Here is a 25,368-nt window from a genome sequence, read left to right as displayed (position 1 = left end):
CTTTCTTTGGTGCAAGAAACTAGCCACACTATTCATTTTGAATTAAATGAAGATTTCTTTCTAAGCTAAAGGAAAAAAATAATAATGAGAGATGCTTAGAAACATGGGTGACAGCCCTCACCACATTCTCCTAAATGCTTTCTTGGTATGTCCAAGTTACATCTGAATCTAGCCCCGGGTCGCCCTGAAGCCCACACTATAGAGTGTAGAAGGGGTGGGGGACTGGATGGAAAAGACCCACCTTTCTTACCACTTCTAAGATTAAAAAATCTGTAACAGCAACCAAATCATCTCTCTGTGATATGAAGGTAAATAACAGAATTAAATAGTCTATCCGCTCCTCTTTAACCCATAATCCAGTTAGCATGCCGCGAAGTGATGACATCGCTTTAACTGAGAGGGGCACACAGGCACCCTTCCTCCTGTTTGCAACCCAGGGAGCAAGAAAAAGAACTCGAATTTAGGATGGGCACACCGAACATTTTTCAAGGGGCCATTTCAAGAGCCCTCATGTTTGTCTTCACAGCAATCTTTCCTCTTGTGTGAGTTTTACAAAATGGGTGATTTTTTCCTACAGTTATTGGTCAATGGAACTGTTTCACCAACTCACGGCTTGTGCACAGAGGCACGTGGAGAACAGGTGACTTGGGTACCAGTCAACCAGGAGGGGGTTGCAGAGACACAATCCAAGAATTTCCTCTCTCTCCTCTCTCAGTTTGGTCATTTTGAACATGCATTGATTAAAAGAGTAAGTGTTTTAGCAATAGAAGAAATCCAGTAATAACAAAAGAAAAGAAAATGATTGTTTCTAGATCTCCGTGTTAAATTCTGCTGAGAAGCTCGTTGCGATGGTTTCATGAATTAAACGCATTTAAACCATGAAGGGAACCTATCTTTTCCTTTGGGTATGTATCCTACAACCAAACAGGCAGAAAGTCTACCGTGCACTGGAAGTTCATGACCTCTTTCACATCTTTACATGCATCTAAGCCCTGGAGTGAAAAAAATGATACTTCACCACTGTTGCTAGCTAACTCAAGACGTTTTACAATGACAAAGCGGCCACAACGTGCCTTCAGGAGACACAATTTTATCAGTTACCTCTTTCTGAGCCTTCAGTCAACTAACACTTATTATTAATTTTATATAAGCTTTTCTAAGTAACTGAAGTCCATATGAATTTGTAGTGTAAATACCATAAGTGCATTCATTCAGTAACCAGATACAGAGAATATTTATAAAACTACATTCAAAAATTTTTGTTAATGTTTATTTATTTTGAGAGAGAGACAGAGTGCAAGCGGGGGAGGGGGTGAGAGAGAGGGAGACACAGAATCGAAGGGAGGGGTGGAGAGAGAGGGAGACACAGATTCCGAAGCAGGCTCCAGCCTCCGAGCCGTCAGCACAGAGCCCGACACAGGGCCTTACAAGCCATGAGATCATGACCTGAGCTGAAGTCGGACGCTTAACCGATTGAGCCACCCAGGCGCCCCTGTAAAACTACATTTTATATACAGCCATGCCTTTCTTCCTGCTGCTCCCCTAAATGAAATTTCTATAAATGAGGGGTGATTTTCTCCATTGCAAGATTACCCAGCTCCCTTTGCTCTTCTCCTGGTTTCCTAATTTTAGCCATTTCACCAGATGGCAGGTAAAAAGTGAGGAGAAATGAAACTCGGAATGGATAAACATTTCAGGATTTTATGGACCCTTCAGAAACTCTGGAGTGACTGGTTTGGATCACTTAGAGTCATAAAAGTTCCAGGTATCCATTTCCTTAGTTCTATTCTGCTGTTTACACAAGTTTTAAAACAATTAGAATTAGTGCATAGAGCTCACTCAGCAATTTAAATGGAAATTTGTCTGAAGTGCATCAAACCAATGTTAGCAGCGACCATTCAATTATTTGCCATTCATCAATGTGGCTGCAAATAATCAAAGCTGGCTAGACATACACAACAGCAGTGTTTACACTGACGAGGGCACACATAGTCTACTTCCTGTTCCAATCTGACAGGATATCCTCGGGAGACATCTGAAACTCCATACCTCTATCCCGGGACCATGAATTTACCATACGCACAATTTAAAAACAACCCAGCACAAGATGGGATGCTTCCACCGTGAGAACTCAAGTGACTAACTTTCTCCCTCAGACGAGTCACTTGTGAATGTCAGGGCTCCACAAGACAACTACTTCTCCTTTGGAAACACTGTCCTCCCAAGAAAAACTTATGATTCAAATTTTCCACATGCACATGCCTTCAGAATCTGATTGGATTTGAATTAAAAAAAAAAAAAAGCATCTGCAGGAAATGCTTTGATTATGTCTTATGTCTGAATGACAATATTCTTTAGGGTTCTTCTATGGCAAGAAATTACAGAAGAACAGGGTAAGTGGGAAAGGTTTAAATTCCACACATACACACACACACACACAAATAATAAAAATGCTAACATAAAAGTATACAGTGTGATAAATTAGGGCAGAGTAGTTACTGTATACAGAAGTCCATTTGTGATGGGAGGTAGCAGGAGGGTGGGCTCTCCCTTGTCCACTGTATCAAAAGCAGCGGGTTTTTGTGGGGTTTTTTTTATCCCCCTATGTTCACTGATGCCATGCACTCCATGACAAAGCTGCTTTGATCTTCTCCCATTAAATATGTCTTGTGTGGACCTAGCCTGCACTTGGTAAGAAGAAAAGAAAAAAAAAGATCATTTATATGAAAGGGAGGAGTACTGTACGTCTCCAAGATTATTCATTACCTTTCAAAAATGAAGCTATTTGTGAAGTCTTTGTGTAACACATACATGAAAGAATACTACGCTGCTTGCTTAAAGTATTTTCTTGTGCTCCTGCTTTCTTATTCCTGCCTCGGATCAGATGGGGACCCCTTCCGAATAAAGCAATGAAGAAGACATTGCAATTTACGGTCGAAAGAAAGAAAGAAAGAAAGAAAGAAAGAAAGAAAGAAGGAAGGAAGGAAAAGGAAAGAAAGAAACGTACACGATGATTGAAATAAAAGACCCCATACCTGAGCTGGAGGGTTTAGAAACTCTTCCCTTAGGAACTGGGAGTAACAATAATTCCAAGGACTGTGGTGGTGGTGGCGGAGGCGGTGGAGGCGGTGGCGGGGGTGGTGGGGTTACTTTCTCTTGCTTCTTCTCTGAAGGCGGTGGCGGTAGAGGGTCCTCAGGCACCAGTGATGATTTCTCAGCCAGAAGACTCCCAGCAGCCCTTGCTGCTACCTCTTTCAGAAGGGCCGCCGAGGAGGTCATGGAAGCCAGGGAAAGGAAAGAGCTGGCCGGGGGTGGGTGTTCCTGACCAGGAGTCAAGCTTCTCTCACTGACTTTCTTGGATAAGGCTGCCAGCGTGGAACTGGCAGACTGGGAGCTAAAAGGGGAGGAAAAGGACTCAAATCGCATGGTCTCCTCAGTCCTGGTGAGAGATTTGTCCTGCAGAACGGCATTGGCTGCGGCTTTCAGTTTGAGGATGGCTGAATCCGGAGACAAGCCGCAGGTGGTGGTTGAGTTTGACAACCACTTACCTTGATTCCATATAAAACGGTTACTTGGAGCGTATTGGTCATTCTGTTCCTGCTTCTCAGCCAACTTCCTGGCAAGAACACTGAGCTGCTGGGCATGGTGGGACGGTGGGGAAAAGGAGAGATTCGAGCCCACGTTCACTGGGGACTCCACCCTGCCATTGGCCGTGGCGGTGGCATCGAGTTTGAGGGAGCCAGCCTCCAGCAGCCGCCTCAGGTTGCTGCTCAAGGGCTTAGTGGAGCCTGGGGGGTCATCCTCACACAAAGAAGACACGCCAGGGGAGAGGTGATCTTGACATTGCAGTGAGTCTCTCAGGACCTCACCGTCAAGTCCCACCAGCTCCAACGTGTGACTGCTGGGAGTGGCACTTCCCAAGGAGGTGTCAGGGGAAGTGGACTGCTCTTGGATCCGGTCCTCCAGAGACAGCTTATAGTTCTCCTGGACTTCTCCATAGGATGCTTCTGACGGAGTCTCTGAAGAGTTTCCATACCAGTGCTCTCCTTCACTGAGTTCTCCCTCCGCCTCTTCCAGCCTACTAACATCTGGGGGAATTAAGAAGATCAAGTTTACTCCCCAGTGGGCAACAAGCAAGTCTGAAGACATTCAAACGGAGTTGTTGACATGCTTCCTCTTCCCCTCGCCCCAAGAACCACAAGAGAGACAGCAGCAACCTTACCAGAATGTCAAGTGCTGAGTCAGACAGTCTTGGCAGAAGCCTTCTGAGAGAAGGTAAAATACTAAACAGGCAAAGGTAAAAACAAGCCCACCTACGAAACATATTCATCTTTCTATAATTATTCCAGACAAATTGAAATGGAAAAGAGGGAGAGAGAAAAATGGATCTGGGAGAGAAGTAACTGCATGAAGAGACTGCTATTCTCAGTGGTGGGGGAAATGGAAAGAAACACGTTTCCTTGTTAAAAAAAAAAAAAAAAAGAAAGAAAAAAGAAACCGGCATGATATCTTTAGTGTCGCATCAGAATTAGAGAGGCAGCCTGGCAGGGTGGGAAAATGTTGTCTGTGAGGCACAAGACAGTGGGAAGCCGCTTCCCCACTTTCTGATTCCACGACCTCAGGCAAGTCGCTTAGCTGGTTTGATAGAAGAGGCAACTGACTTTTTTTGAAAAGTTCATCCAACGATGTAAATACTACCTGCCTGTTAGATATTACAACTGCATCCAATTGTTATGAAGCTTAAATCACAATAAGCATGTGACTATGATTTGCAAACAGGCAAGAACTATATAAAAATCAGATCTCATTCGCAAACACTGCTCACATTACCGATTTCTTAAAGTGACAGCATTTCCCATGTTATGCATGTTACTTCTTTGAGAGTCCTGGATTCCAATTACCAACATGCCTGCCATCTTATCACAGGCAATGATTAAGAATTTCTCTCCTCACTCCACTAAGAGTCTCCTTTAATTATTTTCCGTCCATTAATTTTTCTTTCCACCACTGCCACACTGACTGCCCACAAAGCACCGCTCCGTTGGGACTCCCAGCCATTCCAAGAGCACCCATGAGCTCTGTCATTGTTCTACCTTTGCTCCAGATATTCCTTCCATCAGGAATGTCTTTCCTCAGAAAACCTGACTATTTATCCTTCGCCTGCCAGCTCAAAAGTTTCTTCCTTGTGATTCTCCCCGGAACTCTCAGAATTAATCTCTCCTTTCTCATTCATTCACTTATCCAACAAACAATTGTGGAGTATCTGTGGCATGCCAGGCATTGTTCTAGATCATTCTAGACTGAACCAGACTGAACCACACTGAACGAAAATCCTGCCTTCGTGGAGCTTCATATCCCAGGAGAGGAAGATAGATGGCACACAAAATTTAAAAACTAGTAAGTCATACAGTAAGCCGGAGGTTGGGAAGTGCTATGGGAAAAGATACAAAGCAGGGCAAGGAGGATGGGGGGATAACAGGTAGGAGGGAAGTTACAATCTTAAATAGGATGGGCATATGGGGCCTCACTGAGGTGGTGACATTTGAGCAAAGACTTGAAAGAAATGAGCAGTTGTTCATTTAGCTCCCTCTGGGAGAGCGTTCCATGCAGAGGGAGTCACTGTAAAGGCCCTGATGTGGAAACACGTGTCCGTGGCCCAGCGAGGAGGCTAGTGTGGGTAGAGTGCGGTGAGTAGGGGTCAGAGCAGAAGGAGAGGAAGTCAGAGAAGTAACATCAGAGAAAGAGAGGGAGGGGAGAGAGCGAGGATGGGTGTGTGTTGTGAACCAGTGAGGCCAGGCAGACCTGCAGAACACTGTAAACTGTGGAAAGGTCTTTTGCATCTGGTGACATTGGGAACTACCAGAGGGCTTTGATATGATATGGCTTACATTTTCTTTCTTTTTTTAATTTTTTTAAATGTTTATTTATTTTTGAGGGGGGTGGGAAGGGGCACAGAGAGGGAGACACAGAATCTGAAGCAGGCTCCAGGCTCTGAGCTGTCAGCACAGAGCCCGACGCGGGGCTCGAACTTGGGAATGGCGAGATCATGAAGTAGGTTCAAGTCAGACACTTAACTAACTGAGCCACCCAGGCACCCCTGATGTGACTTACATTTCCAAAGGGCTGTTCTGGCTGCTGTGTGGAAAAGAGGCTACAGACACAGGGTGGAAGCAGGGAGACCAGCCAGGAGGCTGGAACCCAGGTGAGGGATGACAGTAGCTCAGCTCAAGGTGACTGCCAGCGGTGAGAAGCAGCAACGTTCCGTGCATCTTTTGAATGCAGAGCCAACGTTCCCATGTTCTGTTTACACTGATTTTACATCACTCTAAATTATCTACTATAGACTTATCTTCTAAAAAGTAAGCGGTGGTGTTTCTTGAAGGCAGGGATCATGTTCTATCATCCACACATCCCCCACTGTGCCTAACACGATGCCCGGACCCCAGCGGAGTTCAATGAATGTTTAGGAATTGACCTAAATTTCCCATTGTGCCAAGTTTTGCTATATGATATGGTGTCTCTTTTCTGAATAGAAGTAGTTGAACTAGTAATGCATGAGCTACAAGCTGATACATTGATCTTCCCATGCTATTTAGAGAAGAAATGTCACAAATGACAAATTCTCTTTCACTAAGCTAAAGTTCCATGACTCCTTCCTGAGATTCTTTATTAAATTATCAAGAAAATGTAAAATATCAAATGGAATTTGCTGAAAAAAGGCAGATAAAATTGAATTTTCTCTGTTAAAAACAGTCTGGTTCCTTGTGATTTGCCACATTTCCTTCTTCCCACTCCTTTCAACATTTTTCATCTTTGCTGAAACCAGCACGACCCTAAACTACTCATCTCCCCACTGGCTTCTCCAAGAGATGCTTTTTTTTTTTTTTACCAAACATCAAGTAGTCAACATCCATTTCAACGAGAGGGCTAATTTTGTGTTCCTTTGGTAAGCCACCTTTCTTGATTTCAGTTTAAATATCTTATCCTTCAGAAAAATCACATGGGAATGATCCTGTAAACAGTAAGAGAAGTAAAAGAATCACTACAATAAGAACAGTTGAGTATCTCAAAGAATTTCTTCTCTGATCTTTATTGATGCTCACTGAAAGAACGTAGGAAAACAAATGATTCAAAAGTGAGTACTTTCAGATGATATTTTTGTCACACTAGAGTAGCTCCAGATAGTCAAGACTGGTCCAGAACCAATGTGGTGTCAGTTAACAAGGTGCCTGAAAGCAGGGTTTTGAGAACCACAAAAATCCATAACCACATGTCCCAGCTTGTCATTTTACTGAGACTATTAAATATTCTGAGGGAATATCCTGGTGGGATCAAAAGCACATAGCTACCTACTGTTAATGCCAGAACCAAGAACACAAATCACACAACAACTGGCCCAGTGCTTCTCTGCAAAGCCCCAATGCACCGCCCGCCAGATGCCCTATGAATGGCAACTTCTAGTTGTCAGAAACTGCTGCCCTCCTACGCTCATTATTGCCTCCACGCTCTAGAAACAGAAATCAGCAAGAGAATTCTCATAGATAAGGACAGTATTCACTCCTTATCTTAGGATAAACCATTCAGAGGTAAGTATCCATTATTCCCATATTCTAATCTCTCCATTCCTTCCAGGCAACTTCTTTGTTGGTGATCAAAAGCTGATTCAACCGCCTCTAGAATTCAGCACTTCTACTGGCAAAGCCCCAAAGGCATAGCTTAATTTCCTACCCCCTCCACACCCTCAGTGAGCAAGAGTAGCCCCCTCCAAATGTGCTGAGGCTGGTGAGTGCATCAAAAACTAAAGCTGTCCTGGGGCGCCTGGGTGGCTCAGTAGACTAAGCGTCCGACTTCGGCTTAGGTCATGATCTCAGTTTGTGAGTTTGAGCCCCACATCGGGCTCTGTGCTGACAGCTTAGAGCCTGGAGCCTGCTTCAAATTCTATGTCTCCCTCTCTCTCTGCTCCTCCCCTGCTCACGCTCGGTCTCTCTCTCCAAAAATAAATAAAAACATTTAAAAAAATTAAAAAAAACAAAAACAAAACTAAAGCTGTCCATTCAGGCTCTAATCCTACCAAGCAGTGATCAGGAGATCCGAACATTCTTGAATGATACAAACAGTTGATATCTACGTTTAGAGAAACTTTCCCAACCTTGCCAAAACATAAGCGCCCAACAAGCAAACCAAGCATCTCTTAAACGGACCATTTTACGGCCTCTAAAATAGCTGGATGTTTCTCAACCAACCCATTCCCGGTTCTTTGTGGACGTGACCACCTAGATACACTCTCTTCCTGACTGCAAGAAAACTCGGATATGTAGAGTATTTTTTAACTCGCAATACTCTATATTCGTCACTTTTCTGAAGATGCTGCTACTCAATTGAGACTATTCAAGTAATAAATCACCAAATAATTTCAACGCACATAGCCTAGGAGGAGCCAGACCAGAAACCCAAAAAGAAACATTTTTGAAATTATTCTGGCATCACCTGAGGTCAAGCAGAAAGTGGGGGAAGCTTTCAGAGACATGAATGCAAGAGAAGTGGAGACCTGCAGAGGTTGGAGAAAAATCATAAGCGGCTCAAACAAATATGCTTTCAGCTCAAAACAGCAGCAACAAGGATTTTCTCCCACAAATATTAATTCTCCTCCCCCTGCTGGGCTGCTCTGTATTTCACATCTGAATTCATCCAGGAGATGTCCTTGAAGGCTGCATCAGTCCAGTTATGGGGAGCTCCCCTTCGGCGGGGTGTGCAGGAGCCCGTAGCACCTTTCACACCACATTATGAGAAAAGATTTTCATTGGAGAAGCTCAAAACAAAGCATTCTGGCAATCTAGGGGATTAACTTGTTGGACACCACAAACTTTACAACAAGCCAGGCTTGACTTTTGACTCTCTTTCACAATTCGAGAAGCCCCTGGGCAGCGAGACAGCTCCATTTTCCTGTCCGTCAGGAGCACAGAATCATGGCACGTAATCTCTGAGCACCCCACATGCTGCGGTCCCGGAAACGCTTCCTGAGCACATGGACTGTGGATTTCACAGCTTTCCTAACTAAGGCTCCCAGGGGAAGCCTCTAAACGGCCAATGTAAATAACTTCCTTGTAAATACATTATTTTTAACCTCCAGAATAGGAAGCTATTTCCATTGCTAATTTTACAACAACCTATGTCTCTGACAGCCAGGTTCACACTCATTCCTGTCAATTTTACACAACAGTCTGTTTTTGTGTTTTTCACTTTAAATCATCAACTCAAAGAATTAAGAATAGAAGTGGTACAATTACGGAACGAAAATATGCTGAATAAATTTTGTTTCCATGTGGTGAATATTTCTCCTTTGGGGAAAACAAAACAAAATTCCACTACCTAACACATTTATTTATAATTCAGTTCTCAAGCAGAAAACCGGTAACTCGATATCTGCAACTCTGGCTGCGTTTTTTTCCAACTCACTTCCTTTTCGTTTGACAGTTTTAATCAGATGCATTTAATTGGACAAATACTCAACTCAGAAGATCCTCGATCAGAAAGATAGGGAGCAAAAAGAGAAAAAAGAATGCGAGAAAGAGATACCTATTAATCTTTATGCCTTTTGGCTGTGGTTAAAGTAAGCGGAGATGGAGATCTAAAAGCCCCATTTCTTAATCTACCCACAACTCATCCCACCAGTGGCTCCACATGAATCTACCCGGCAGGTTTTGAAAAGAACAAAGTTTCACCTCTTAGGACTCATGGTGAGTCCTCCCGTATTAACACCTTCTTCTTGTGACAACAGGTGTCTTCACCTAGTACCTACTAACTAACCCTCTGGCTCACTTGCATCTAAAAATCTTCCCAGTGTTCTTCCTTTCCAGCTAGCATACATTTATAGCTAAATATTTACACTTAATTTTTTAAAAGATTATTTATTCTTGAGAGAGAGAGAGAGAGAGTACGAGAGGGCAGAGAAAGGGAAAGAAAGAGAATCTCAAGCAGGCTCCGCACAGTCAGCAGCACAGAGCCCTACTTGGGGCTTGACGTGGGGCTTGACACGGGGATGGAACTCAGGAACCGTGGGATCATGACCCGAACTGCAATCAAGAATCAGATGCTTAACTGACTGAGCCACCCAGGCACCCCTATACTTAATTCTAAGATCACACATCTCTATTAGTAATATCACCCTATTAGTAATAATCACTTGCAATTATCTAGTATTAGACAACCAATTTTTCCATGCAATTTTATACAAAAGTGGTTTGTAAGGTTTAAGGAGCTGTATACAGGAGTTATTAGCAAAACCAATGCTGATGAGTGACTTAATTTAACAAATATTTACTGAGCATTTACTATGTTCGGGGAGCTGTTTTCTGCAACAGAGAGCTTCAAAGACGCAACAGTGTCTTGCCCAACTGCTGCAGTCGACAGGGAGTGAGGGTTACACAAGTATACGAAGCACAAAGCCCGGTGTTATCACAGAGCAACTGAGCAAGAGTTGTTTGTGCATAAATCAATTCCAGTGGTGCACATGGCTTTGGAAATGGACCTTGAAGGAATGAAGATGATTTTAACAGATGACACTGGAAATTCATGTATAGGAGGGTTTGCTAACATTCAGGTGACTAAAACCTAATAATTTTTTTTTTTCTGCATTCTTCACATTTTAAAAACTGACCATCTATTGATTTGTGAAAGGGCAAATTTTACCAATTTTCTTACCACACCCACTGGTTTTGAAATCAAACCATTAGATTATAAATGCCTGAGGCAGGGCCACAGGTGAGTCATTTTTGTATTCCTGCTGGATGCCCCGATCCTAGTAGGGGCACCAGGGCACAACCAGGGGACACAACCTGGTTGTAGTGACAACCAGGACCGCAAGAAGTGACAGGTGCAATTCCCAGTCCCTTACCCAAACACACAAAGGGGCACAAGGGAGCCGGCATCTGAGAGGAGGGCACTGCACTATCGGGGTACTCTCTCACTGCTTCTCATCTCTTCTCAGAGGCTAGTCTTGTCCTCTCAGGCCACCTTTCCCTGGAGGCTGCCAATTGGCCACACAGGTTCTGGGTTTTCCCTCTCAACGACTTACCACCAGAGAAAGGTCTTTCCCCTCTCATCAGCCTGTTGGAGGTCCTATTCCCTTCTCCAGACTTACCACTGAAGCCAGAGGGCGGGGGTTCTACAATTGACTTAATGTGGATCACAGAAGAAAGGAGAGGGAAGAGACACCAGGAAGACAAAAACGATGACCCCTATAATGTTTAGTAAAGGTTTAGTATGCTGCACATCAGGCTGTTATGAACCAATTTTATGATTTTAAGCATAAAACATATCCTCATGTAGGCCAGTTTTACCTGCCAATTTTTACACTGTCCCTTTGTAGCCTAAACGCCTTAGCACATGCCCCACACCAGGTGTGCCCGGCACTGAGGGAGCACTCTGGGGTTCAGGGTTCCGAGGCCACAGTGCGAGTGAAACGCATGGGCCGGCAATCGGCCCCGGGGGACAAAGCCTCAGAGATCACGGTTATCAAAACACCGATGCCCAGGGTACCCAACCGCTGTCAGCATGGCCAGGGAGAAAATTTAAGAACTGCTAGTTATTTAAAACGGCCAGGGTGGAGAAGACGACCAGACTCCTGTCACCAGTCCAGCTGGGGAAGAGGTGCTGCCAGGGCACTGGGAAATGGGAGGAAGTCTGGAGAGGATAAGAGTCGGCAGACTGAGATGGCACGGAGAGGCCCTCTGGGTCAAGACGAACATTGTGCACACAGGAGTGGTTTTAAATTATAGTTGCAGATGTCCACGAGTAAAACAAAGGTAACACAAAGGAACGCACCACTCTTTATCTGCAAAGGGAGCTGCAAACGGTAGGGGAGCTGCTTTCAAGATTTTCATATAAAGGTGCCAGACCTTCCGGTGACCATCAAACTGCCCGTCACAACATGAATGGCAACTCCTCCCTAAGATTGCTTAGACCAAAACCCCCGCAGCTTGCCTTGATGCTTCCCTTTTCTTTCAAGTCCTCATCGAACTCATTTGTAGATTCCACTGGTCCCACCTTCCATATACATCCCAAATCTTGCCACTTTTTACCACGTCTACCATTTCCACCCTGGTATACAACACTGCCGTCCTTGGCCTGGACTGTGGCAGTAGTCTTCCAGCTGGTCTCCTCACTTCCGATTCTTGCCCCGCTGTGCTCAGCCAGCAGCCGGAGTAAGCTTTTAAAAATATATGTCACACTCCATTACCCCCATCCCAGAAGCCTCCAAAATGGCTTCTCATGTTTCTCGGAATAAAATCCAAAACCCTTCCCTTGCCCTCAGGGCCTCCATAATCTGTATCCTTCAGACCTCATCCCCTACTACTCTGCCTTGCTAATAAATAATAAATAAAGAGGAAAATTCCCCCCAAATAGCCACACGGCTGACTCCTTTACTTCCTCGGTCTCCCCTCAAAGCATCACTGTTTATTAGAAGAGAAGCTCCATGAGAGAGAGGACTTCGTTTTCTTTGCTATGTGCTCAGCACTTAGAATGGCACGGAGCAGGTGTTCAGCTATTGTCTGTCAAATGTATGAATGAGAAAGAGGATGCGCTTAACAATCAGAAAGGCAGCACTTATCAGTACTGGAAATGAGAACAATTTTCAAAATTACAAATGATAATCCTGTTTTTCTGATGTGAGTCAAACATGAAATAGGGAAAAGAGAGTGTTTTGCAAACTTTTCCACCAGTCTCCCTAGTGGCCAAGAAACGAGCACAGCATCCCAAGGTAACTTGGGGCCGCAGCTGAAGCCCCCTCCAGAAAGTCCCAGATTTCTTGGACTCTTTGCTTAACATTTCAAGGGAATTCCACATTCTACTCTGTCCTAGAGCTGTACTTGTTCTTACTAAATACTGCAGGGCTGTGCTTCACAAACATCGATTCTCTGTGTTCCCAGCTGCTCTGGAGAAGCAAGGATGTATGAAAAGTATCTAGCACAGTGTCAAGAGCTCAGTAAAGGGCAGCTATCATTGTTACGATCATTACCGTCGGAAAATAGACAGTACTAATCCTATTACCCGCACTTCAGACAGAAAAGCTAAATCACACAGGGTAACTTTCTCAGACTGCACAATGGATCTGTAGGAGACCAAGAACTATAACTCTATTTGCCGATTTTGAAGTTGTTGTCTGAATTACTTTAGAGATGGTAAAGCCTTGGAGATTTAGTCCATATGGCTAGTCTCTAGGCAGAGGCCTAGAAAGGGCCAGTGATTAGTCTGTGGTCCCATACTTGATTTGCTAACATAGACAAGACTTGACCTCAGATGTCTCACTCCAAAGGCCAGTGGTCTACTAAATCACGGCATAATCATCATTAAGTGAATGAATGAACTCTAGAACAAGACCTGGAACACAGCAGCCTCCCAACAAACAGTTGTTGAATGAATGAACAATCATGCATAAAACACTAAAAATATACCAGGTACTTTATTAGATGCTTCAGTATTCATCAGCAAATTCTTCCCATGATTTCATGTGGTAGACCATAGTCTCTTCATTTTACAGACCAGGAAACCAAGGCTCCAAAGGTTAATGGCTTACCCAATATACCCACTTAGTGGGTGACAAAGCAAGGTTCAAACCCAAACCTTCAGGAAATCTAATAGAGTGCGAGTTGTTTGACAAAAAGTAATTTTTCAGGTAAGCAAAAAGTACAGTAACTTCAAGTAATCAATATTTTAAGTTTCATTGGTTTTAAAAAATTTTTAAAGTAGGGGTATTTCTATTTATTTACTTATTTTTAAGTTTATTTTCGAGAGACAGAGAGCAAACAAAGGAGGGGCAGAGAGAGTGGGAGACAGAGAGAGAATCCCAAGCAGAAGCAGGCTCCACACTGTCAGCACAGAGCTTGATATGGGCTCAAACTCACGAACTGTGAGATCATGATCTGAGCCACAATGAAGAGTCAGACGCTTAACCAATGGAGCCACCCAAGCACCCCTTTATTTATTTATTTTAATTAATTATTAATTTTTTATTTAGAGAAAGCGCACAAGTAGGGGAAGGGGGCAGAGCGAGAAAGAGAGAATTTCAACCAGGCTCCAAGCTCAGGGTGGATCCCTACAAATGACAGGACTGTCATTTGTAATTCTGAAAATCGTTCTCATTTCCAGTACTGATAAGTGCTGCCTTTCTGATTGTTAAGCGCATTCTTCTTTCTCATTCATACATTTGACAACCCTGGGGTCATGACCTGAGCCAAAATCCAGAGTCAGATACTCAGCCAACTGAGCCACCCAGGCACTCCTGCATTTTAAGTTTTATTTTGATGGGATTTCAAAAGCATACACACCCAGACATGAGTTCCTTCTTTCTAAATTTGTGGCTTTTTGTCTCCCATCCAGCTTAATAAAACTGTGCAAACTAAGGATGAAAACCTGGTGTCATGGGTTGAATTGTGTCCCCCACCCAAAGATGTTGGGAGTCCAACCCCCAATACCCGTGAATGCGACCTTATTTGGAAATAGGGTCTTCACAGATGAACCAGTTAAGATGAGGTCATTATTGTGGACCCTCATCCAATATGACTGGTGTCCTTATAAAAAGGGGAAATCCAGACACAAAGAAAGACACGCCTACAGGCATGAATACCATATGAAGACTAGAGTGACCCTCTCACAGCCAAGGAACTATCACAAGCAGGGACAGACATCTGGAACAGACCCACCCTTCCTTGTGTCTTCATTGTGTCTCTGCCGGCCTACACCGTGATCTGGGACTTCTGGCCTCCAGAACAGTGCGGCAATAAATTTCTGTTGTTCAAGCCATCCAGTTTGCAATACTCTGTTACAGAGGCCCCAGAAAATTGATACATGTACGTCTGAACAAAGGCCTGAGACTTTTTCTGGATTGGTTCACCTCTGGATTCTGAACCGTAGCCTAGCTTAGTGCTTTAGTTTTTGTACAACCTGTTTATCACAGAACGGACCATGCTGCTGTGCCGTGCGATGTCCTCCAAGGCTGGAAGGACTGGGAGCCGACTATTAAGCTATTTTTACCTACCTCTGAATTTTAAACAAATTTTGTTCAAATGAAAGATTCTGAGAAAGACGTTAAGCAAGAGAAGTCTTCTATTACTAGAGCTACTTCACAATCTCCAAACAAAAAAATACACTCGTGGCCACATATGTTGTAGCAAATTAATAAGAAAGGGATAGTTCAAAATATAGCATGAATCCACTGACCACAAGGCCAATCTACACACCAAAACACTTCTGGTTAGTCCACGGATTGATAACTTGCTCCTTCACCCTTTCCTGCACCTCCATGTTACAGAAAGCATATAGAATCTGTCCCCTCAAGCAATCAGAAGTAAATTTACCATGGCTACCATGGCATTATCAGAAAAATTGTCTGTTAAGGCTGATAAATCGGTCGATTATCTGCTTCCTTGACTTTTATTTCCTCTTGTATAAATGTTTTCATCCCAACATTACCAATACCTGTTATAAGATGAACGATATATTACCAAACTACTGAAATCACCGGGAAATTCTTAATAGATCAAAAAAGAACTTAACTACCAAAAAAAGCCCTAATAACATAATAATGCACTCTGTCGTCTAGGAACAGCACTCTATAGAGAGATAAATGGCTACTTATTGAAATCTCAGCTTATACATAAAATGATACATTTCTTCCCGGGCACATTTACCAAGCACTGACATCACGTACCTTGTAATGAAACATATTATGCTCATAATCATTCTGACTGCCAAAAGAAAATTTCACACAGTAAGTCCTTTATTTACTAAAAATATATGTCTATACAGGAAGAAAATGGGCGTTTGGGGAGAAGAGATTTACCAAAGGAGAGGAGAGCAAATGAAATTGCTTTTATTTAGTGCTTAAATACATATAAAATAAAAGCTGCAGAGAAGACAGATCCCAATCCCCCACATTTTCATGAAAGAATGTTGGTGCATGGGCACCTGGATGGCTCACACGGGTAAGTGTCAGACTCTGGATATCAGCTCAGGTTATGATCTCACTGTTCGTGGGTTTGAGCTCATGTCGGGCTCTGTGCTGACAGCGCAAGATGCTCCCCCCCCCCCCTCTCTCTCTCTCTCTCTCTCTCTGCCCCTGCTCATATGCGCATACTCTCAAAATAAATAAATAAACTTAAAAAAAAAAGGAATATGGGTGCAATGAATTGTGAGAGAATGGTTTTTTTTATTATGCACAAGAATCCATGACACCGATTAGAAGGACAACCCCTAACTCAAAGTTAACTTTAAATACGGATTTAGGCCAAGAATTTTAACCTTTATTCCGACCAGGTTTTGTGCCACGGCTGCTACCAAGCGGCCAAATGTATTCTTATTTATTGTCTTTTATTTTCCCTGGCCACCTTCTGGAACACATATAAGTCAATGATCTGGCCAAAGACCATGAAAACAACAAATACCACAACCAACCAACCAACTAGGGCAATCCCAAGGGCCAGGAGAGCCTGTAGCTAGGTTAACATCGCCTCAACAACGGGGTCCTGTGGTTTCATCCACTTAATTGTCTTTGAAGGATCCGGGAGGTGGGAGCTTTCCACAGGCATGCCCACTTTGGGGTTTGTTTCGCTGAGAAACCTTTCCTAGGTCTTTCACTCAAAAGACCTGTCACTGCCTTCTAGCTGTCTATTCGCTACGAGCAATGCTCCACGGAGGAAAACATTCATTCCACTTCCCAACAAAGCTCAGATGCTTCTGGAAATGCATCAAGTGGTAAGGATGACATTAGGAAACCTGCTCTACTGACGACTGCTTCAAAGGAAGACTCAACTCCAAGGTAAGGCTCAAAACAAGAAATATCCCTCTGGCATGCATACATGTGGCCCCAAAGTGACCAGGAGTGACTGACATTATTCACACTCTGCTTCCTCTCGTTCTTAACCTTTTGGGAGGGAGTCTAGAAGACGCCCTGATTTTGTGTTCAAATATGCACACTGCTTCCTTTCCATCTTCTAGAACTTACAACTGTAGGCAGCCCTCTAGGGGCAATGTTTCCCATGTATTACAAGAACCTAGTTAACTGGCCTATCCTCCCCCAAAATCTGGTGTTTGAAAAGAAGGATGAAAATGTATTGAGCAATTTAAAGAAGTTCATTTGAGGAATACAAGTTTGAAACGCTTTTTGACGTAAATACGCTCAACTAATCGGGCTTTGTTTTAAATCTACATGTTTTGAAGTTACTTAGAGAAAGCCAAATTCTTCTGGTATTTCCATGTTAATATCAGCAGCAGTGACTCCAGTAAAGCAGGTTCCGCAATCTTCTGTGAACAGACAGACAGCAAATACTTTAGGCTTTATGGGGCACCTATGGTCTTCATCCCATGTTCTTTGCTTTTGTTGTTGCTGTTGCTTTTTTTTTTTTTTAACAATTGTTTAAAAATGCAAAAACCATTCTTAGCTCAAGGGGCTGCACAAAAACAGGCCACAGTTTGCTGACTCCTGCTCTAAAGTATAGGTGATTTACTTTTTCTTTATAATAAAAGTAGAATGGTACTTAAAATGATATCGGAAATTCAGATATATGACAACACGCTTCATCATCATCTTAATCCAGCCACCTCTGTGAGTCACTGAGCATGTCTGTACCTCGGTTTCTTCACTACAAAATGAGGGGCAAGAACAGATCAGTGATTTATAAACCATACCCTCAAGGAGCCCAAGGACTCCAGCTTACCTCCTACCTTAGCACACACTTAAGCCGCACAACCTGGCATTGATCTTGTCTATACACTGGAGCTCTCCTTAAAGACAAGGGTTCCACTAATTTTTTTTTTTTTTAAGTTTCGAAAATACGGTACCAAATGATCTCAAGAATTCTCTATGAATCCAATATTGGATAATTGATCCTTTTCAAGTCATTTGATTGGGAAGTGTCAGGTCCTTTAAAACCCTGTCTTGAGATATTTAAAGGAAGAGAAACAAGAACAAGAATGAGATCATACTCTAAGAGACTACCCGTACGTATGTAGTTAGAGCTGTGGAAATCCACCAGACAGGTCTATCAGAGGGTTCCCGAGTCCTACAGATTAGGGGTCTGGGAAAAGCAGAATGGTTTCGCAGGGGAAAGCGCTCTGAGTACAGACTCAGGGACCTGGGTTCCCATCTGAATTTGGAACTTACAAGCTATATGACTCATGTTTAGTTAACAAAAATTCGACAGCCCACTGAATATGAACTCCTGGTGCGAGTGTTAGGAATATGGAGATGAACCAGACAGACATGGAACATTCTGCCTCCCATCACTCGATCCCTCATCTGTAAAGTACGGTAATAGCGAAGGATTTGTCGACTGCAAGGTGCAGAGAACGTTAAGCTAGAAAGCTACAGATTCTCTTCCTTTTAAGTACATAAAATAAATGCAACTTCAAGGATTGACCAAATGAATACAATAAGGCCATAATAGGTTTTGCAGAGCAAAAGAAACCATTTCTAGAACCTGAAGCAGCAGGACAAAACAGAAAGGGCACAAGCTTAGAACTCCAGACACTCCCACTCTGCTTCCTAATAGACCCACCTGACATGCACAGGCCTATTCTCTTGTTTATAGAATAAGATACTGATACCTATCATCGCCATGAGGCTACTGTGAAGGGAAGTTAGAATTACGTAAGTAAGGCACCTGGCACAGAATTAGCACTCAGTGAATAATAGTGTCCCCTCGCCCTCCCTCCCAGACACCTAGAAATCTCAGATGAGAGAACACTGTATTTTAGATGGTAGGGCTTACCTCAAAATTGTTGATATTGCTACCCAGCTCTATATCATAATCACCTCAACCAAAGAGGACAGGAAACTTCTGGTTGTTATGACCATGGAATCCAGATGTAGAATATGCCCAGTCATCAGGAAAATCTTACAGTCTTGGCACAGTTTGAGGACAGAGAGAGAGCAACAGCCAATAGCTGAGGGGAGACTCTACAGTCTGGAATGTGCCACAGACTTCCAACCACAAAAGTTCTCTTTGCACTTCGTCTGTCGTATCCCCCTGTGGTGTAGGCCGTGGCCTCTGCTCTTCTCGGCAAGTCTCCTCCTGAAGCACATGACTCTCCCCAGACTTCTCTAGGCCGCATCCATGTGAATGTCTGTGGCACTGTTCATCACCTCCTACCCAGCCCAGCTGTACACGTTAGCCAGATCATTGTCTCATTGCTGAGAAAGGATGACAGCAGGAGATGTTCTCCATGGTCCTTTCTACCTCTAAAATCCTTTGATTCTGTGACTCACTCTTAACCTCATTCATTCAACTCATTCATTCATTCATACAAGAATCTTTATGAAACACCTCCTATTTATTTGATTCTGTGACCCGTTCTTAATTTCATTCATTTGTTCATTTATTCAACCATATCTGACCATTTACACCAGGTACTGCGATGTGCAAGAATGTACAAAAATGAATACGGAATAGGCCATGCCCTTAAAAAGCTCACAGCGATAAGGACATAGAGGAATAAGCAATTACAGTGTGGCATGGGAGGTATGATGAGAGACCAGTGGGAACCAGTGGAGGTTCCCTAATTCCTCCCAGTAGGTGGAAGGAACAATAGTAGGGGAGGAGGGGAAGCTGGAAAGGCCTCCCTGAGAGCCGAGTGCTAAGTGCTAATTGATAAGCAGAAGGTTAATCTGATGGGTTCAAGACATCCAGAAATAGGGGGAACGAATCTGCCAAAATAAGGAAATACAAGCATGGTGGTCTGTCATATAGATAATTCAGTATGAATGAAACAAGGGGTATACAGCAGGGCAGGAGAAAGGGGGCACAGATGATGAAGCATCTTCCATACTTTACTAAGAAGAGCAAACTTTATCCAGTTAGGGGATGTCTGGGATGTCTAAAAGATCCTCAATAAATCCACGAGTGTTTTAGAAAGCCTACTGTAGTAGCAGTGTGGATACTGGGCTACACAGAGGCCAAGGTGGGGGGATGGGGATATGACATTGAGGCAAAAATAAATAAATAAATAAATAAATAAATAAATAAATAAATAAGTTGTGAATCCTTACAGGAGAAAATGAGAGTGTATGGTACAGCAGTGGCAGGGAGTGGCCATGATGAACTTCAGAGATACATCTACAAGAGAGTCAAGAGGCGTGGTGATCAGTTTGATGCGGGAGGAAAGGAAGAGCATGGCATCTAGGATCACACTCAAGCTTCTGTCTTGGGCAAGGGGGTTAATGGTTGGTGAGGACAGCAGTCCAGGCAGAGAACACAAGAAGCCCAGAAACACTCCCAGTTTCCCAAGCCCAAAAGCCTTGACCATCTCTTGTCCGCAGCAAAGCACGGTCCACCTAAGTCATGCCGGCCTGTGGCACCTACATCTGCGTGAGGAAGAAAAGTACTAACTGCAAAGTGTATCAAAAGCTTTACTTTCATTTTAAAACAAACAGATATATTATAGAGCAAAGTACATTATTTTCATTCCTATTTGCAGACAGAGCAAGAGACTTCAAAGTTACCTCAAAGAAATCTCAGAGAAGCTGAGAATACTTCCCTGTCTTCAGGGCTCTCTGTCTTTTGGGTTCTTCAGTGCAAATATTCACGCAGTGCTGCAGTATAACATTCTCACGTAAAGCTGAAGAAACACGAACGCCGACACCTGCATTCCCATTTCTATGCAGACAGCTTAGACAGTGGTTCTCAAAGTGTGGTCTGTGGGCCCCTAGTGGTCTCTGAGACCCTTTCAAGGGTCCTCAAGATCAAAATTGTTTTCATAAGAATTCATAAGATGTTATTTCCCCTTTTCACTCTATTGACATTTGCAATGATGATACAAAAGCAATGATGGGTAAAATTCTGGCTCCTTAGCTCCAATCAAGGCAGTAACACCAAGCCACACTAGGAATCATTGTATTCTTCACTGCCACACACTCACAGTAAAACATACACACACACACCCCAAAATAACCAGGTCCATTTCACCCAAGAATGTCTTTGATGAAGCAGCAGCAAAGATTATTAATTTTCTTAAAGACTGAGCCCTGAGGAAACACCTTTTGAATATGATATGTAATGAAATGTGTCCATGAAGCACTTCTGCCATCACTAAAGTGTGATGGCTATCTCAAGGAAAAGTAAATCTGTGATTTAGTTGAGAGGTGAACGAGCCACTTTTTTCATGGAACATCACTTTTGACTGAAAGCGTAACTGACAAACTATGGTCATTCAAATTTGGGTATCCAGGGGCGCCAAGCGGTCAGTTGGGCGTCCAACTTAGGTTCAGGTCATGATCTCATGGTTCGTGCATTCCAGCCCTGTGTCAGGCTCTGCACTGACGACACAGAGCCTGCTTCGGATTCTCTCTCTCTCCCTCTCTCTCTGCCCCTCCCCCACTTGGGCACACACTGTCTCTCTCCTCTCTCTCAAAATAAATAAAAAAAACTTAAAAAAAAATTGGGGTACCTGGCACACTATTTCTTGGAAATGAAGTAAGGCTGATACTTTAAGGAAAAACTGACAGTATTTGTAGCCAATGATAAAATTCAAGCTTGCCAGGGGCACCTGGGTGGCTCAGTCGGTTAAACGTCCGACTTCAGCTCAGGTCACGATCTCGCGGTCTGTGAGTTCGAGCCCCGTGGCAGGCTCTGGGCTGACGCTCAGAGCCTGGAGCCTGCTTCCGATTCTGTCTCCCTCTCTCTCTGCCCCTCCCCCATTCATGCTCCGTCTCTCTCTGTCTCAAAAATAAATAAACGTTAAAAAAAATTAAAAAAAAAAATCAAGCTTGCCAGCAAGAATTAAAATTTTGGAAAATCCATATCTTACGCTATGAACTTGACAGTCCCTCAAGACAAAGTGATATGTGCATGCATGTTCACAGCAGCACGGTCCATAATAGCAAGAAGTAGAAACAAACCATACACCCCTTATAGTATGGTTCTGCAGTATAACACTAGAGAGCAATGAAAATGAACTCACTACAACTACAAGCATCAGTGTGGATAAATCTCACAAAGATCACCGTTGAGTGGAAAACCAAGGTGCAGAATACATGCAAAACCAAACAGGGTAAAGCTAGGGGTACGATAAGCAGAAAACTCAGGATAATGGGGACAGGTAGCAGGCGAAGGGCACGTTAGAAGTCTGATAGGGTTGAAATGTGTTAGATTGGGCAGTAGGTTTACAGGTGTTCATTTTACCATTATCCTTTCTTATCTGTGTATAAATGTTCGATGTGTTACTTTTTGTAAACAGCACTACTTTACAGCTTTGAAAGGGAAGCACTGCATTAGAGCTTTCTTTGCCAAAGAAAACCAAAGAGGTGAGGAAGGGGCAAGAGGCATGGGGTGAGCCCTGGCTGAGGGCCTCCAGCACTGGCCCCAGAGAAGCCCATCACCGGCAGGCTCTTCCAGAGACAACTTCAAAGCAGCATCTGTGCCATCCATGGATCTTCGGTTTTTTCAACAGCCCTCCCTGCATAAAAAAGGCCATTTTTGCTCCTTCAGGCCACCAGCTCCCACGTCACTTGTCATCACAGTGAAAGAAACTACTACATTTCACAGCTGATTTTGTATTGTATCCAAACTACAAAATTTAGTAATCCTAATCTCTTATCATCTGGACCAGCTCCTACTACATTTTTCCTGCCTCCTATCCTTACATCGCCAATATAACCCTTTTGATTCAACTTCTTAGTGTCTCCCACATACTTTTGGCTTATTTCACCCTCTTTTGGCTAATGTCATTTCTTCTGCTTAGAATGTTCTCTCCTCTCTTCTCAAGATCTAAATGCATCCCTTCCTTAAGGATGTTTTAAGTGTCACTCCTCTTCAGGAATCTTACCCATCACTCCCACTGGGTTTCCTCGAACATTTACACTTCTAATTCATATTATATTGTCTTGCACTTGTTAGCATATTGATTTGTGCTTATCCTCTGTGCTTGTTTTGTGTCAACATTTCAAAGAACTGTCCGCAGGGGCTGCAATCTGTACAATTTCTACAAGTCACATAAATGCTCAAAACTTTTTCTTAATGAATGAGCACCCAGTAGGGACTACAGCTCTCAGCGGATCATGTCCTCACTGCTGTAATGTGACACCATGTGTGTTGACATATGTCCTTCCTTATTCCCAAAAGACTTTCATTTCAGCATACCGAGGGAGGTTTTGCTCTGTGGTAGGAATAGATCTCCCACTTCACGACAGAAACCAAACAAAGCAGCATTTGCTTTAGAGAATTCTTCTTCCTAATATTAAATGATTTCAATGTAAGTCAGCGTTGTCTCCGCCCATCCCACTCCTCTTTACCTGAAGTCCTTTGAAAACCACCCCTGCCAGGTGGTTGAACAAGCTTCTTGGTAAACACAAGATCTTTCATTTTTGCACAGTTGTATTTATTCAACAGGCCCTTATCTTTAAAAATCAGTGATCTTCCCTATAACTTCTATCCTCTTGGTCCTAGTCTCTGTTTTCTGGTCAGCATTTCATAAATCTATGAAAATACTTTTCAAGCCGAATTTTAATTATTTGTTTCATCTCTTTCTGTGCCCACTTGGCTCTGAGATCCTTGCAAGCAGGGACCATGCTCTATTCAACTCCACTGATCCCTACTCCCTGGCACAGAAGCACTCAGTTACTGCTGCTTGAATGAATGAATGAATGAATCAATCAATCAGTCAATCAACCAACCAATCAATTAAACAAGTATCAGCAGACCCAAACTAAGAATTTAAGATGAATGACAATTCAGAGTAAGTTCACTCCCTTTATCGCTTGACAGAACTTTATATATTTGAGTGTAGTTACCAGGCATGATTGTTATCTAACTTCACTCTTAGCTTCAAATTAAGCACTCCCAATTGTCTCAATAATTAATTCCTTATACGATGAATTCAAGAACCTAGACTCTAGTTGCCTCCCTTCTGGTGAGTAGTTTATCAACTTCCCCCTTTAAACTGGGGCCCTCAATTTGGCATTCAATTTACAGATGTGATCTAATCAGTTTACAAGACCAGTGTTGCCACCCTTGTTCTGAATTCAGTACTTGAATTAACTCAGCCAACTCTGCTGAAATGCATCCATTTTTCGAATGAAGGCTGAATTTTAAGTGTTCCTTATTATCTTTTTGCTTGTTATCTATTAATAGTGGTTATCTCTGGGGGTGAAAGTTGGGAAAGGGGGCTTTCATGCTTTACTTTGAATATTTCTACATAGTTTTAATTATTTACACTGAGCCGGCACTGCGCTTGCCATTAAAAGCCAATATAGACTTTAAAAACTAAATTAATAAGCAGAATTCATTCATATCTGTGATTTCTATGGCTCCAGTCTGATGAAGTACACTTAAGTCACGTTTCAAATACTTGTACGGTACTTCTGTATTTTCTTTTGTATATATTTCCTCACCTCTCCGCAAGTACTGGTGCAGAGCAGTTCTCTCTAAATGTGATCTAGTGGTCCAGCCAACCCAACCCCACTTCTCGATCATGAAATTTCTCTCCTTATCAGTGTCAGAAAACAGCTCGCTATAATTTAATTCCCCTCTTTCTTAGTTCAGATTAAAATGCAGTAAATTATCATTTGAGGTTTGCTTCCCCCTAGAAGGGAGAAATCATGCAGCACATTTCAGGAATATTTCCTGAAGCAGAGGGTGTCCCACACTTTGTTTCCTTCCAAATACAGCTGTGTTTCATGCTGTAGAGAGGACTGTTGGGTTAACAAGTAGGGCCAAACAAGCACAGATTAGAAGACAACTATAATTCGAGGCCATTACACGAAAGCAGTGTTCTCCATATGGAGCACGTAATTCAGACCCCAGAAAGTGTCACGGCATGTGACTCTCATTCTCTTACCCTCAGCTTAGCCTAAATCTTTGAGGAAAGAAATACTATCGGTGGCACAAGTTCTCACGAATCACAGAGCGACGTGCTCCATCGGCACCTGTAGAGGAAGGTCCCTGAATGGAAGTGCAGGTGGCAAAGGCATGTCCTTCCTGTGTAGGGCCCCAGGAAGGTTTTGAAGTCCTCAGAGACGCAGTGGGCCTCAGAAGACCAGTAGATGGTCCAGCCCTTGATAGTGCAGACACAGGTGACCTCAAGCTAGTTTCTCCCTTTCCATGGCTCTGTTTCTACTTCTGTCCAACTGGTGGGAGGAGTCTTTCCTGTTTGCTTGTAGGCAGATGATATCAGTGAAAATGCTTTGTGAACAATAAGATATAACATAAATAGGAAGCGTGGGTGTTCTACTATTATCCATTTTACAAGATGGTGCGAGGTAAGCCCAGAGAGGTTCAGTGACTTGCCCGAAGTCACAAAACTAGTGAGAAACCCCGGTGACCGTAGGGGGACAGTGGACAGAGAAGACTGGAGTCCTTGTCTCCTGCCTAGCGCAGG

At 43.2% G+C, this 25,368-nt stretch overlaps 1 protein-coding gene across 9 annotated transcripts in view; it reads right to left on the bottom strand.

Moving 5' to 3' along the window:
• The window catches only part of ZNF827 (zinc finger protein 827), a 173,217-nt gene that overhangs the window by 137,434 nt on the left and 10,415 nt on the right, over positions 1–25,368 (bottom strand). For all 9 annotated transcript variants that reach the window (XM_027066848.2, XM_053216902.1, XM_053216901.1 and 6 more), the window contains exon 2: positions 3,036–4,088. In XM_027066848.2, the coding sequence (XP_026922649.1) occupies positions 3,036–4,088 (1,053 nt within the window). The remainder of the gene's footprint in view (positions 1–3,035; positions 4,089–25,368) is intronic.

The sequence above is a fragment of the Acinonyx jubatus genome, chromosome B1, assembly GCF_027475565.1.
Source record: "Acinonyx jubatus isolate Ajub_Pintada_27869175 chromosome B1, VMU_Ajub_asm_v1.0, whole genome shotgun sequence".
Lineage (NCBI taxonomy): Eukaryota > Metazoa > Chordata > Mammalia > Carnivora > Felidae > Acinonyx > Acinonyx jubatus.
This window is presented reverse-complemented; position numbering and strand designations above follow the sequence as displayed.